Source organism: Silurus meridionalis, chromosome 20, assembly GCF_014805685.1.
Source record: "Silurus meridionalis isolate SWU-2019-XX chromosome 20, ASM1480568v1, whole genome shotgun sequence".
NCBI classification, from domain to species: Eukaryota; Metazoa; Chordata; class Actinopteri; order Siluriformes; family Siluridae; genus Silurus; species Silurus meridionalis.
The window spans coordinates 11998307-12013476 of NC_060903.1; the positions used below are offsets into that span (position 1 = coordinate 11998307).

Sequence of the window (15170 nt, forward strand, 5' to 3'; positions counted from 1 at the left end):
TATTTTGTAAACAAGACACATCCACAAACATTTGGTGGATACGATCATCTACATGTACAGTGACCGTGAAAAGTTTGCTAACACCTAGTCTTTTATCATTTTTGAGAGACACATGCATGTTCCTTTTGTTAATAGGCAACAAACTAGGTAATGTGACATATGACGATTTACTCTGACCAAACAACTATATAAATGTATAGATGTAAAAAAAAAAAAAAAAAATTCTGTTAAATAATTCTTCCTCAGCACAAATAACAGATTTACACACTCTTGGCATCCGAACAGTAAGCTTTTCCAAACATTAAATTGAAATGCTTTGCCATAACTCTTGTAAAAACTTGCCATAGATGTTCTTCACTAGTTTGATATTTCTTTCTGACTTTGAGATCCAGTTCACCCACAGCATTCAATAGGCTTTGGGAGTTGTGACCTGACAGGTCATTCAAAGTGGTTCCAATTAGCCACAGTCCAGTTTAAATTGTAGGCAGTAAAGTTTGGAATGGTAGAAATGTTAGTATTCCTTTCACCTAGAATAAGTCTTCAAACTCCCTTTGTCCAAAACAACCTCAAACCATTAAGCTTCCATGTCCATGTCTGACTGTGGGTGTGAGGCTGGTAACATCTCTTCTGTTCTCTGTCTTACAGAAGTCAAAAGTCTTATATCTGGACTCATCTGTCCACAGAACTTTCTTCTAGTCATTCACTGTTCAATTCTTGGGTGTTTTTGCACAAAAACTGAACAGTAATTGAACAACAAACATGCATGTGTCTGAAAACAATGAAATACTAGGTGTTTCCAAACTTTTAACAGGCAGCGTAGGTGACAATATAAGTTTGGTGACAATTCCAGCCAATCTGGAATCAAACAAACTACTATCCTCCTTCTAAATAAACAGGTCTATATATTGAAGAACATCCATTAATGGTAGGAAGGGAATGCTGTATAGGGCCCAATCCCACAAGACTAAATGAAGTATGCCCAGATACCTGCGAGAGTCTAAATAGCATGCCTTTTCATGTTTAAAACTCACGAGATTGAAATTGCACAGCATCGACTTAATTTAACTGTGTTCATTTGTTCTCTTCCTTTATTTTAAGGCAACAAATCCAATGAGCAATACTGAAACGCAAGGCAGATTTATACACATGTCGATTAAATGTGGCAATGTGCGAATCTCTAAGCCTAAAACTACAGGCTTCAGTCCAAGATCTCACAAACAGCACAGAAATCTGTGAAAAAGTATGTAAATTACACCCACAACAACCGAGGAGATTTTACAGCAAACAATACATTTTAAGCTTGATGGAAGTTAAATTTAACACAGAGTAAGCATTCTTTGCCAACAAGGGGACAGCAGAACAGAGAATAGCTGCAGTTCACAATCACAGAATTCAAAGAACAGGTGCATTATCTCACCTTAACATTTGACATAATGTTCTTTTTTAATTTATTTTATTTGTTTTATTACACAAAACAGAGATATTTATCCTAAAACAACCAGCAGAGGTATGAAACCAGCTAAACTTATAAAATCTGCTCTAGACAGCAATAAAAATGGCTAAATTCTTAGGAGCAAAGTATGTTAAGGAAAAAGGAAAACAAGTACTTTATTAAAATAAAAGCCCTGGAGTGACATGATGGCTCCACTGCAGTAGATGCCAATGGAAATATCATGCATACAATAATATATAATAATTAGTCCTGTCAATTGATTAAAATATTTTAATTGATTGTCCCTATTGTATCTGAAACAAATAATAAAGTAAAAAGAAAACAATTAAACCTGCACTTTAACTTTGAAAAGAGTCGTGGCTGATGTAAGGGCGTAAAGGATGTCGTAAATAAATGTGTTGTGTTGAAGTGTTTCGTTTTCCTTCTTTTATATTTATTTTGATGAAGAAAAAAAAATTAACAGAAATGTGTGCTGCATTAAACGTGCATTAATAAAAGTTGTGCTGATAAACTTGATTTGCGTTAAAGCGTTATTAATGCATAATTTTGGCAGCCAGATTAATTAAATCATTCATTATATAATGATCACATATAAACAAATCTAAAAGTCTAAGGACACTGGCATAATGACCCAGAATAGCAGAATCTGGAGAATAGTTAACAGGCCAAATGTATGAGGTGAAACCATAGGAGCTGAGGATAATTTAACTAACACCAGATTGACTAAGAAATTTAACTATCACAGAGATAATTTAACTAACACCAGATTGACTAAGAAATTTAACTATCACAGAGATAATTTAACTAACACCAGATTGACTAAGAAATTTAACTAACACAGAGATAATTTAACTAACACCAGATTGACTTGATCAAATTTGATCATACACTGGCGATCAAAAATAGAGAACAATTTATAAACAATTGAACAATTCTGAAATAATGTCATCTTCACTGCTCAACAGTTGAAGGAGTTTTTGTCCTGTCTATACCATGCTACCAGAACACCTTTCCACAAATTAACTAAGGCATTTAAAAAAAAATTATTTTGCAGAAAACACACTGATTAAAATTAGAGAACACTTTCAGATTCCTCCCAGTTATTGGTGTTAATCTGGTACCTGGTGCTAATTTCCTTGATTATCTGTCAACCCCTATTTAACTGGCAGCCTAACTTCCAGTTTCACTGACTCTGCAAGATGGTGGGCTGTTCTAAAGTGACTGAAAGCCTCCAGCAGCAGGTTGTCCAGATGAAGGCCAAAGGGATGACCCTATCAGCCACATCAAGACAAGTTGGTCGTTCCAAATCTGTGATTTCAAGAATATTAAATCTTTACAACATCACAAACTCATTCAAGTCCGCCAAGAAGGCTGGTCATCCACGGAAGACAAATACAAGAGAGGACCTCAATGGGCAATCGTTTCCACACTGCAGCTGGAATTGCTCACCAGTTCAGTGCTGAACAGGGTAAGGATCTGTCATACAGTGTCTCGATGTTTAAGAGCATTTGGACTGAAAGCCCACTCTGCAGTGACCAAACCTCTCATTAGCAGAAAGAATCAAAAGGCTAGACTAAGCTTTGCTGAGGAGCATGTTGTGTGGACAGAGGGGAACTGGTCCAAAGTTCACTTCAGTGATGAAAGCAAGTTAAATTTATTTGGGTCCGATGGGAAACATTATGTTCGGTGACAAACTGGAGAAAGACTGAACCCAAAGTGTGTAAAGAAGTCAGTGAAAAGTGAAGGAGGAAGTGTCATGGTTCGGGGCATGTTTTTTGCAGCAGGAGTTGGGCATCTTATACAGCTACATGGCAGAGTGAATGCAAATGTTTATCAGAACCTTCTTCAACAATATATGGGTCCTTTTCTGCGTTCATCACCCAATCAGCCCGCTGTGTTCATGCAGGACAACGCTCCATGTCACACAGCAAAACGGGTAAAGCAGTTCCTTGAAACTGAAAACATTGAAATAATGACATGGCCTGCCCAGAGTCCTGAACTCAACCCAATAAAGAACCTCTGGAAAATCCTTGGTGACAAAGTTATGGCCAAGAAACCCACTACAATCACTGAACTGTGGAGGAGACTGGAAGAAGAGCGGACTAAAATCATACCAGAGCAATGTGAGAGACTAGTGCTGTCCTGTGGCCGCAGATGTGCTGGAGTCATTCAGAGCAGAGGCCTGTACACTTCCTACTAACTGCTGACTGTTGTAACCTTCAGAACATTTTGTTGTAATCTTTTTTCATGCCACAGTCATTGTTGTTCTCTAATTTTGATCAGTGTGTTTTCTGCAAAATAATGTTTTTTTTTAAATGCCTTAGTTATTTTGTGGAAAAGGTGTTCTGGTAGCATGGTATAGACAAGACAAAAACTCCAACTGTTGAGCAGTGAAGATGACATTATTTCAGAATTGTTCAATTATTTATAAATTGTTCTCTAATTTTGATCGCCAGTGTAAACAGAGCAAAAAACTAATTCTATTCCCGAATAGTTCTGCGTTATGAATTCCCTACATCACAGCAATTATATTTAATTCATATATAAGTTTGAAGAACAATTCAATAAACACAATGTGTCAAATGTATGATTGTTTATAAGATCTATTGTTTGAAATTTTGAAACTTGCCATGCAGCATGTACACCAAAAAGCCATAACATTAATACCACTGACAGGTGAAGTGAATAACACAGATTATCTCATAAAAGTGCTACCTTTCAGGGTGGAATATATTAAGAAGCAAGCAAACAGTCAGTTCTCAAAGATACATTGAAAGCAAAAAAAAGGGGGCAAGCATAAGGATCTGCACCACTTTGACAAGGAACAAATTGTGATGGCTAAATTGTGATGGCTAAAACAATTGCTCGGAGCAGTGTTCAACTTGAAAAAAACTTGGGTTCTGGCATTCATGTAGATGTTAATTTCACACGCACCACATACCTTAGCATTATACTCCAAATTAACCCCTTGATGGCAAGGGCATTGCCTAAAGACAGTGTGTTTGAGAAGGATAATGCACCCTGTAAGGCTACAACATCTAATCGATAAATTCGATAATGAAATTAATTGTAAATGTTTGCCGTTATCGATTAGTTAGGCTGCTCAAGTTACTGGATAGCGTGATGGCAGGATAACACAGCCACTTGCAAAAATGGCAGACATTACAGGATCAACCGGCAGCATGAAAAAGTGTGTGTCCCAAGTCATTAAATGCATGGGAGTATTTTATATCAAATGCAACAAAGAAAACTGTACCTGAAGATTATGCAAAGCAAAGCTTGTGTGGCATGGAAGTACCACAATGATGCACGAGCATGCAAAAAGAAAACACACTGGTGTCCAGGTGAAACATCAGCAGGGTAAGCAAAAACTGTTGAATCTTCATCATGTGAAAATAGTTTAGATAATTAAGTGCTATTGTGTTTGTTCGCTAATTTTGCCATGACTCCCGAGCATCAGGTTGCACAATCAACTTGCTCACAACACAGTGATGGATTCAATTAACGTTGCGAACAAACACTAAATCTGAAAGCAGCAAATAGCAGCAGTTCCCAATTACATTTTAAGTCACTGTTGTGGTTTTCAGCAAATGATTATGCATTTGTACTGTTTAAAGAATCTGCTGCCAGCATTATAGTGCTAGATAGCACAGCACATCTTTAGAGGTCTTATGCAGTCTATGCCTCAATGAGAAAGAGCTGTTTTGGCAGAACAAGCAGGACCTAAAATATTTGGCAAGTGGTTTTACTATTTATTTCTACTAACAGATTTCCAAAAAAAAAAAAAAATTAATAAAAAAAAAAAAAAAAAAGTTTAGATAAGTGGACCACAATTTAATTAACTCAAGTGTTTTAATAAAGCCCTTTAGAAGTGAGATTTCACTTAGTTTAAGAAGATTATTTGCCTAAGCATTTTTCAGATCTTTATGCTGATGCTTTCTTTTTATTATTTCCACAATGAAACAGAAATGACAATATTTACCCTAATACACAGCATAATTCTGCAAATTCTGGTGTGATTCATGACAGCACCTCCTAAAGGACACACTCACATAATATGCAGCTATTGTACTATACTTCCTGTGTGATTCACATCAAATATAAATCAGCCCTAAAGCTACTTGATACTAAGGATATGCATGAGTGCTCAAATATCTGGTTTGAGGTGCCAGTTTTCAAATACTAAAATTCATATTTTAAAATAGTACAAATGCCATAAAATCTTTCAATTATACAAACTGCAAAAACACATTCTTTTACACCATAGCAGATGTTATAAGCAATTCATTTTACTGTTTAATTAAAAAACAAAAACACATGCAAACATTTGCAATAACCATCAGATTGGATGGCATTTCCACTATAATCAATAAGGTAATTAATTTGATTACATTATAGGTTGTAATCATATACAAGTTTTAAAATTTTGCTTAAGCACACACTACAGGTAGTATTTTCTTGCCAGCTTGTGTCAATACACAATTTTTTCCTTTGAATTTCTGCTCATTAGTTTTCTATAATACATTCAACAACCATTAAAAACATGATTTGACACCGAAATATCTGTTTTGCTGCAGTGGGAAAATGATTTTTCCCTTCTCCTAAGAACTAATAGGACTATTGCCTAGTAATGTCCCCTGAGTAGCAGGGTAATGTACAGTAAAATGGAAACGGCCATGTGTTTCTGCTTTAGCACTTAGTGCTTGGGAGGAAGAAGTGGTTAATGTGGACAGTACCTTTGCTCTCCATTTTACAATGTTCAAGGAAATCTGCATAATAGCATCTACAATACAGCTGGGATGAGGCAGGAGAGTTTAGGATACACCACACAAACTCCAACCCAATCAGAACACAAAGTATTATTGCATGAGTGCAAACACCAGGCTAGAAAAAAAAAGAAAAAGTACATGCATCGTTGAACCACAAGCCCAGTCAGGTCTGTGCACATAATCTGGATCACTGCCATGAAAGTGATGAAAGCATAAACTGTTCGGTTGTTGGGGTCAAAGAATGATTTATTTATTCTTTTTTTTTTTGTAAATCATATACTGTGACTTAAATATGTTAGAACAGATTAGCAGTTCTAAATAAGATGCTTAAACCTTAAAAATTACAAATTAAAATGTTCAAAATTCTTCACCACCTATGCAATAATAATGTGATTTCATCTTCTACTTGAATAGTATTATTATTACATGACCTTAACTTGGCTAGTGATCCATTTCCAGTGAGTGTACAATAATTATGTAGATTTTTTTGCCCCATATCCATGGCTCAAAAAACCTACATGCATTTTTATACAGTCTTTTTACTACAACTTTATCTAAGAACTTTACTTGGAGGTTGCCAAAGAGCTTGTTTGACAATGCAAATGTCTCAGTTCAAATTATATTTAAAAAAAAAAGCACATTTAATATTAATAATTAGAAAATCCTGGATGCAAATTTGCAGATTAAGTCCATTTTACAACAGAAACGATGCTATACATGCAGCACACCTAACAGAAATGAAGTAGGCACATCCTGTCTCTGGAATTGATACACTGGAATTGACTGCAACCAATCATGCAGTCTTTTTAAGTTTAATATTAGGTCACCATTTAACCAATCAGCCTGGAAGCAGAATAATGCAAAATATTTTTGCAGATACTGATCAACTTTAAGTTAGTGTTCAAATTAAATATTAGAATGAGCAAAAAATGTGTTCTCACTCTGTGGCGTGGTTGTTAGGGGCCTTGAATTGCTGGTTTACGTGTTACTGAGACTGCTGGACTGAGCTACAAAAAACACAGGATCACTAAAACTGAGAAGCAATGTTTTCACTTGACCTGTTTTTGTAGGTCTGTTCCCACTGTCACAAATTCCATTGCTTACCTCTCTTCCTATTATACATGACAAGTGAGTGTAAATCTTATGGGGTGTATTAAAATTTTGGTCACCACAATTTTTTTTTATATGAATTAAACTATTTGTTCTGCCTTGAAAAAATGTCAATACATTTTTACAAGATTTTAACAGGATTAGCAATATCTTACTGCAACAGCATAAACACAGAACACCACACATCGGACCTCTATGCTGCAAATACCACAGCATATAATACATTTGGTGTCATCATTAAAAACTCAGATTTACACTAATTAATGCAAAAAGGGTACATGAAGGTTAATTGCATAGTTGTATATTAAGGCCTTTGCTGTCTATTCATTAGAACAAACATCTAAATATTAAAAAGAAGCCTAAAACCAAAAACCTTTCATAATATAAATTTGCCTAGTTACAGCTTATTTAAAAATACATTTTATTTTTAAATACCTAGATTTTAAACTAATTTCACAAACAGCTTGTTTTTATCTACTTAAAACTTTTAGTATTGTTAGTGAATAAGTACAGTATATGTGAGCCAAATACTTCTATTCTAACATCGTGGCAGGGCATGACACCTATTGGTATCAGAATAATAAAAACAATGATGATGATGATGGTGATTAAGTTTATTGTTACTGACACTGGGCTGAGCTCTAGACATATTTAAGACTGAATGGTTAAACTTAACTTTGTGGCAATTACAACAATTCACAACCAGCAAAAGCAAGTTTCGTTCTGTGAAAGCAGACGAAAATGAAAGAGGAAATCAAATGTCGGAAAAAAATATTTAACCTTAAAAGGTTAATTTCCCTGTGGCTGTTTTAGTTCCATTTGGGCTACGAGTCTTGAACCATTGGGATACTCTTCTGCCTGGTCACTTGTATCTTCAATTAGTATTTAGAATAAAGCTTTACAAAAATGTGTTTTTATTTTAGCTGTGATATACAACATTGGCTGGTATACAGTAAATCATTTGCTCAAATTGTAAGGTATTTACATCCAAAACAGATACAAACAAATACAAATACAAAACTTTTTTTTTTTTCCTAAGCTTGCCCTTTTATTTGCAACTCATTAATAATATTTTTTTTTTAATACTTATACTGCAAATATTATACATCAAGTCTAGAGCCCATATACATCATGGGCTCTACCAGGTTATTTTTGCTGTCTTCATTTCCTGATGTTCTTCCTACAGCTGAGATTAGTGTGGGGTGGGCACTTCTATCATTACACTGTGGCTGAACTTGTGACCAATCATTATCATCACTGTAGGTTAATTACTGCCATTCTTGTGACAGTCTTTAGATTCAAAATAGTTATAAACTAATGGGTTAAATAATTGGCTTTACTTGAAGAACACCGTCAATAAACAACCGGACTCAGGTGAATTTAAATTAGGTAAATCCCTTGCAGAACATTCCAATTTTTTGCTTAAAAATATTTTATTGCCTTTTGAAGCATCTATCAAGTTACTGTCCATCTGCACTGTGAAATACAATTTAACAATTAAGATTTCAGTTCACTGGATAAATATAGGCAGGCAATATAACCCTATGAAGTTCAGAAATGCTCCCTTTTGTCAGCAGTTCCTCCAATCAATCAAAGTTCCATAAGTTCAATCTTTATGTTGGTACAAACTGATCCTAAATTATTTGCAAAAAAGTGCACAAAGGCTTAAGAAACAAAAGACAAAATTTTAGTACATCACATTGGATCACAAGAGTGAAAAGGGACAATAAAGGGTTCAATATCTTATCCAGCCTCCAATGTAGGCCTACATGAATAGCTTAGTGTTGACACTGATCTATTCCAGTTATTATCCCTTCCTTGAATCACAGGCACAGTGTGTTTAATTCCGAAAGAAGTGTGCTTTTTAAGAATAAACCATTAAAAGACGTTTGCATCTTTTACCCTGGCATCAAAGAAAAGTTTATTATTTCTTAACACACATTTAATTAACATTTTAGATAGATGCTACTTTCTGAATTTTGTTGTCGAAGGAGTCTGGCATTTGACTTGTTTTTTTTCTGTCCGACAAAATATGAAAACCATTGAGTTGTTACATTTTAACTACTATGAGCACAACGTCACATTAGTAGTAAAAAAAAAAGAAAAAGAGTCGCTTTCTCTGTCCAGGCACTTTAAAAAAAAAAAAAGACTGAAATAACCGTGGAATTTCACAAGACTGCCATCAGATTCGATCAACATTATTAGGTTAGTTTCAACCCGCTCAAAGAAAAGACATTTTGTTAAATGCAGAAAAAAATATCCGTCAGTCGGACTCGATGTAAAAACTATTTATTTGCTAATTTCCCAAATCGAGTAAGAAACCGTGAAAACAGCGAGAAACAGCAGGCGTTTACCTTCTGGCGACGATACGTAATGTCGGAAGCGAGAATCCACTTCTGAACGACACGGAAATAGTTTGTTCGTCGAGTAAAATCCAAAGGTCTCAGCGGTTAAAAAGACTTTGTGCCTGTCAGCTTGATGTTTTTACATCCGAAAAAGTTCTACCTTGATGAAAAGGTCCAAATGCTTCCTGGTTTATCAGGAGGAAACGAATATTCGCTCTCCATTTTTTTCAGTACAATCACCAAGGCCCTCCCTTCGCACTTTCGGAACAGAGCTAAACCGGTTGTCTCCTCTACAGAGCTTCTGCATAAACGCTGTGCTGTGATTTCAACCGGAAACGCGAAGTTCTAAAACGCCCACAAAATCAAAGCCACGGCCCTGTACGGGCTCCCACAGTTTGAGGCGTGTCCCAGGAACTTCATGACTGCGCAGCATCACGGTATTAGTCTTATATACGATGCTGTAATACACACCAGCGGGCCACAACCTTTTTTGTTTTTTTTTCCCCACGGACCAGTTTCAGGGAAAATTATATTCCACAGAACATGCTTTGGTTAATATTACGTATTATGCTTTAAATTCATTTTTTATTTAATTCTTACATGAACAATGAAAATGTAACGCAACACACAATTATTCAGAACTTATCGATATACAAAAAAATGCGGCTTAAACAAGTGGGGAAATCGATACAGGACGAAGTCTTTTTTATTATTAAAATTTAAAAACACTACCACTTTTAGCAGAAACTGTTTCGCTGTATGGGTGACTGTGGATTCAGTTCAGATGTTCAGAAAAAGTCATTTCAGCGCAGTCCGATGATGCCACAAAAGTCCCTGGACAGCATCCGTACGTACCGCTCCTTTTTGGTGAGCTCCAGGTGGAGTGTAGCGGAGATGGCGTCGTCCGTTGAGCTGTTCCGTAGTTTTCTTGTGACTAAATGTTGTCTTTCTCTTTTGCTATGTTAGTGTTTTGTGGTGAGCCTGGTTTGGCATTCTGTGTGTTTTTACAGTGGTGTTTATCAATGAATTGTTTAATTCATTAAATAATGACAGCGGTTCCAATGAAGTTTCAAGTTGAAGCACTGGCGTTGTGCAGTGAATGCTTTTAGAGAGAGAGAGAGAGAGAGAGAGAGAGTGTGTCAGAGTGAGTGTCAGAGTGAGTGTCAGAGTGAGTGTCAGAGTGAGTGCAGGGGACCCTACACTCCAGCTCAGGTGGTGGCGGTATCACGCCCAAATGTAAACCGGATTAGATGCAAGAAGAAGAGAGTGCGCGTGTGCGGCATTTGTCCCTAGATCTGCGCAGGTTCAAGCTCAGAATGAGGTACTGGTACGGTGTAAAGGGTCATCTGGGAAATCATCCGGTTAAGCTGATTTTGAGAGAATGTTGGGAATATGAGTGCAGGGAAATTACGAGCTTTGGTTGGTTAGTAAGGAAGGAGGTGGATAAGTTGGAGCCGAAAAACCATGAGATTGCTCCTTCTGTGGCTCTACCAGCAATTCCGCCTTGGTTGTTTCATAACCCTGTGATAGATCTACGAGTTGCGAAGTTATTGAGTAATCTGGGGAAGAATGTCTCAATTGAACTAATAGTTCAGCAGTACATCACTCGAGAATATGATGATGCGCTGCAGGTATTTACGGACGGCTCTAAAGACCCAGAATCTGAAAGGGCTGCAGCAGCAGTATATATCCCTGCTTTTGAGAAAAAGATCGCAAAAAGACTTTCGGATCAGGTGTCTGTTTTTGCTACAGAACTTTTAGCAATCATACTAGCCCTACAGTGGATAGAAGAAGTGGAACCGGAAAGAACGGTGATCTGCAGTGACTCGATGGCAGCCCTCACTAGTTTAAGAAGTGGTAAATCTGAATCTAGGCAAGACTTAATATTAGAGATTTTACAAAGTCTGTTTAGAATTAGGCAGCTAAGGGTGGAGGTAAATTTTCTGTGGGTACCTGCTCATGTTGGTGTGGGTGGTAATGAAATGGTGGACGTGCTAGCGAAGAACGCACTGAATCATTCCCTGATAGACATCAAGGTAGCGTTGAGCAGAGCCGAATTCAAGGCAGTGATCTCATCTAAAGTGGGTAGAAGATGGCAGGAAGTATGGAACAGTGGGGCTAATGGAAGACATCTTTTCCTGATCCAGGAGACTGTTGGGACAGAGAGGAAACGATTGGGAAATAGGAGGAAGGATGTTATCGTCACACGGCTAAGAATTGGACACGCTGCATTAAACAGTGATCTCTTTAGAATAGGTAAGCACGAATCCGGGAAATGTGACAAGTGTGGGGAACTGGAAACAGTGAGTCACATCTTGTATAAGTGTCCAGCATATGAAAGGGACAGGTTCCAGCTGATCCAGGAGTTAGGGTTATTGGGAGTGGGCAATATCTCTTTGAAGGTATTGTTGGGATGCGAGTACGGGCAATCGAGATCTCTCGAGCTGTTGTTTCGGTACCTTAAGAATACAGGGACTATGGACAGAATATAGGTAGTTATTTATTTCCGTAGCCCTTTTTTTTTATCTCTTTTCTTTTCCTATTCAGTGTTCGCTCCACACTCCAGATCAGTAGGTGGCGGTAATGCACCTTTCGTTGGTCTGCCAAACCGCCATAAAACACCACGAGAAGAAGAAGAAGAATAGTTTTTAAGGCGTTGAATATGTCGGCGAGAAATCTATTGTGGAAGTAGTTGTAAATAGACGGTTGATAGTGAGTGTTCGTTCTGTTGAAGCATTGTGATGTGTGATGTGACTTTTTGTGAATCGTTCCTTAACATTAAAGCGTGTGTGTGTGTGTGTGTGTGTGTCATTGGAATGAAGCAAGAGACCAGGATGCAAATTGTTGCAAAAAAAATGAAAATGTATTATAAAATAAATAGAAACAAATAAATCCGCCAAATTCCGAATTAAATCGATCTGGGAAATTGCTGAGCTACAGCGAAGCCTTTAAAAGGGCACTATTCGTGCTTGTCACTCGCTTACGGCCATACCACCCTGAGCACGCCCGATCTCGGAAGCTAAGCAGGGTCGGGCCTGGTTAGTACTTGGATGGGAGACCGCCTGGGAATACCAGGTGCTGTAAGCTTTTTTTTTTTTTTCCCCACCCTTCTCCAGCACCTACAAAGTGGCTGTTCAAACATTTTGAAACACAAAATCCCTTACATTCTGCTCCAATTATTTCTACACAAGACACGAAAGATACGCACATCTGACAATAAATAAATAAACAAACAAAAATAATAAAAAAGGAACAAATCTCTCAATTTCATAAAAAAAAAAAAAAAACAATTTTCTTACCACAGGACTTGTTTAATGTCATCTTACTTTCATCCATGCATTGCTTTATTCTATTATTAATCTATTCTTTAACAGATTTGATCAGCTACCCTCCCTGCCCCCATCCAGTCCCCCCTGCTGCAATCCCCCCTCTCTGCTTTCACAGCAAGCAGCTCCAGCCACACCTCTCTCTGCACTGCTATCAGCTCACAGACAATACACAACACACCTAACTCCCACCCCCTGCCGATTCCCTCCAGTCAACACTCCATCCAATACACACTGCCCCTTACAGAAGCCCAGGTGAGAATGGAGCTCAGGAAGATCAAAGCGAGGAAGGCTGCAGGCCCAGACGGCATCAGCTCCAAGACCTGTGCTGACCAGCTGTGCGGCATATTGCTGTACATGTTTGACCTGAGCCTGAAGCTGGGAAAGGTGCCACAGATATGGAAAACATCCTGCCTGTTCCAAAGACGCCGCGCCCAAAAGACTTCGGAGACTATCGACCAGTAGCGCTGACCTCGCATCTGATGAAAACATTGGAGAGGCTAGTGCTCACTCATCTCCGACCTCTGGTGAGCCCATCAATGGATCCACTTCAGTTTGCCTACCAACCTGGCATTGGAGTGGAAGACGCAGTCATCTTCCTCCTAAATCGGGCTATTTCACACCTGGAAAAGGCTGGGAGCACTGTGAGAGTCATGTTTTTTGACTTCTCTAGTGCTTTCAACACCATCCAACCTGCGCTCCTGAGGGATAAGATGGTGTACATGGGAGTGGACCATCATCTGTCTGCCTGGACACTGGACTATCTCACAGACCGACCACAGTATGTGAGGACTCGTGACTGTGAGTCTGACATGATTGTCTGCAATACTGGAGCCCGCAGGAACGGTTCTTGCCCCGTTTCTCTTCACCATCTACACTGCAGACTTCATGTTTAGCTCAGCAACCTGTCCCCTACAGAAGTTCTCTGATGACTCTGCCATCGTCGGTCTGATCACGAATGATGATGACAGAGAGTACAGAGGACTGATCCAAAACTTTGTGGACTGGTGCCAACAGAGCTGCCTCCAGATAAATGCGGGGAAAACGAAAGAACTGGTGGTGGATTTCCGTAGGCACAAACAAATTTTATCACCAGTGAACATTCAGGGTAGGGACATTGTGAGAGTGGACTCTTACAAATACCTGGGTGTTCACCTAAACAACAAACTGGACTGGACAGACAACACTGAGGCAATCTACAAGAAAGGGCAGAGCAGACTCTTTCTGCTGAGGAGACTAAGGTCTTTTGGAGTACAGGGAGAGCTACTGAAGACCTTTTTTGACTCTGTGGTGGCCTCAGCCATATTCTATGGAGTGGTCTGCTGGGGCAGCAGCATATCTACTGCAGACAGGAAGAGACTAGACAAGCTGATCAGGAAGGCCAGCTCAGTCCTGGGGATTCCCCTGGACACTGTACAGGAGGTGGGAGAAAGGAGGATGGTAGCAAAACTATCATCATTGCTGCAGAACGCCTCCCACCCCCTGTATGAAACCGTTACATCGCTGAGCAGCTCTTTTAGTGACAGACTGATACATCCTAAGTGTCTGAAGGAGCGATACAGAAGGTCTTTTCTCCCTGCTGCTATTAGACTGTACAACCAAAGCTGTTCCCAGTAAAACCAGTCACCACCATACAACACTGCTATTACTTTTTAAGATGTGCAATAACTTTATCTGTGTGAAATATTATTAAACAAATCAGGTACAATATTATGTGCAATATTACCCGCAATTTACGTGCAATACTACCTTAAAACATGACTTAAAAAGCGTACTTTAGTTTTTTCCTATTTGTATTATTACATTGTACTGTATATATACTGGTATTGTAGTATATGTATATTATTTTTTAGATATTTGCATTATTTTATTTCTTTGTTGTTATTATTATTATTATTATTATTATTTATTTTATTTCTGTTTTATTTTTTGTATATTCTTCTTTTTATATATATTTGCAACTATTTTTATTTCTTTGTCTTGCTGCTGTAACATAGAAATTTCCCCACTGTGGGACGAATAAAGGTTTATCTTATCTTATCTTATCTTAGGCATGCAACCAGCTTTCTTTTATTTCTCACAAGTCACTAGTTCAGTCGTTATGCGTGCCAAGGCTTCTCGTCATTGGTTGCCACTAATCTTCAAATTTTGCACTTTTAGATATTGT

General features: G+C 38.0%; 2 protein-coding genes and 1 pseudogene across 2 annotated transcripts in view; 2 read left to right on the forward strand and 1 right to left on the reverse strand.

Moving 5' to 3' along the window:
• Nucleotides 1-10078, reverse strand: part of pik3cb (phosphatidylinositol-4,5-bisphosphate 3-kinase, catalytic subunit beta) — a 39355-nt gene extending 29277 nt beyond the window's left edge. Inside the window, exon 1 of the mRNA XM_046876504.1 lies at nt 9687-10078. The gene's annotated coding sequence lies outside the window, so the exon portion shown is untranslated. The remainder of the gene's footprint in view (nt 1-9686) is intronic.
• Nucleotides 10079-10858: 780 nt separating this feature from the next.
• LOC124403146 lies at nt 10859-13631 on the forward strand. Its single transcript, XM_046876763.1, has 2 exons — nt 10859-11933; nt 13052-13631. Exons 1-2 carry the CDS (start codon nt 10928-10930, stop codon nt 13186-13188), a joined length of 1143 nt encoding a protein of 380 aa, XP_046732719.1. The 5' UTR covers nt 10859-10927; the 3' UTR covers nt 13189-13631.
• LOC124403485 lies at nt 12656-12764 on the forward strand (annotated as a pseudogene).
• Nucleotides 13632-15170: the final 1539 nt, after the last annotated feature.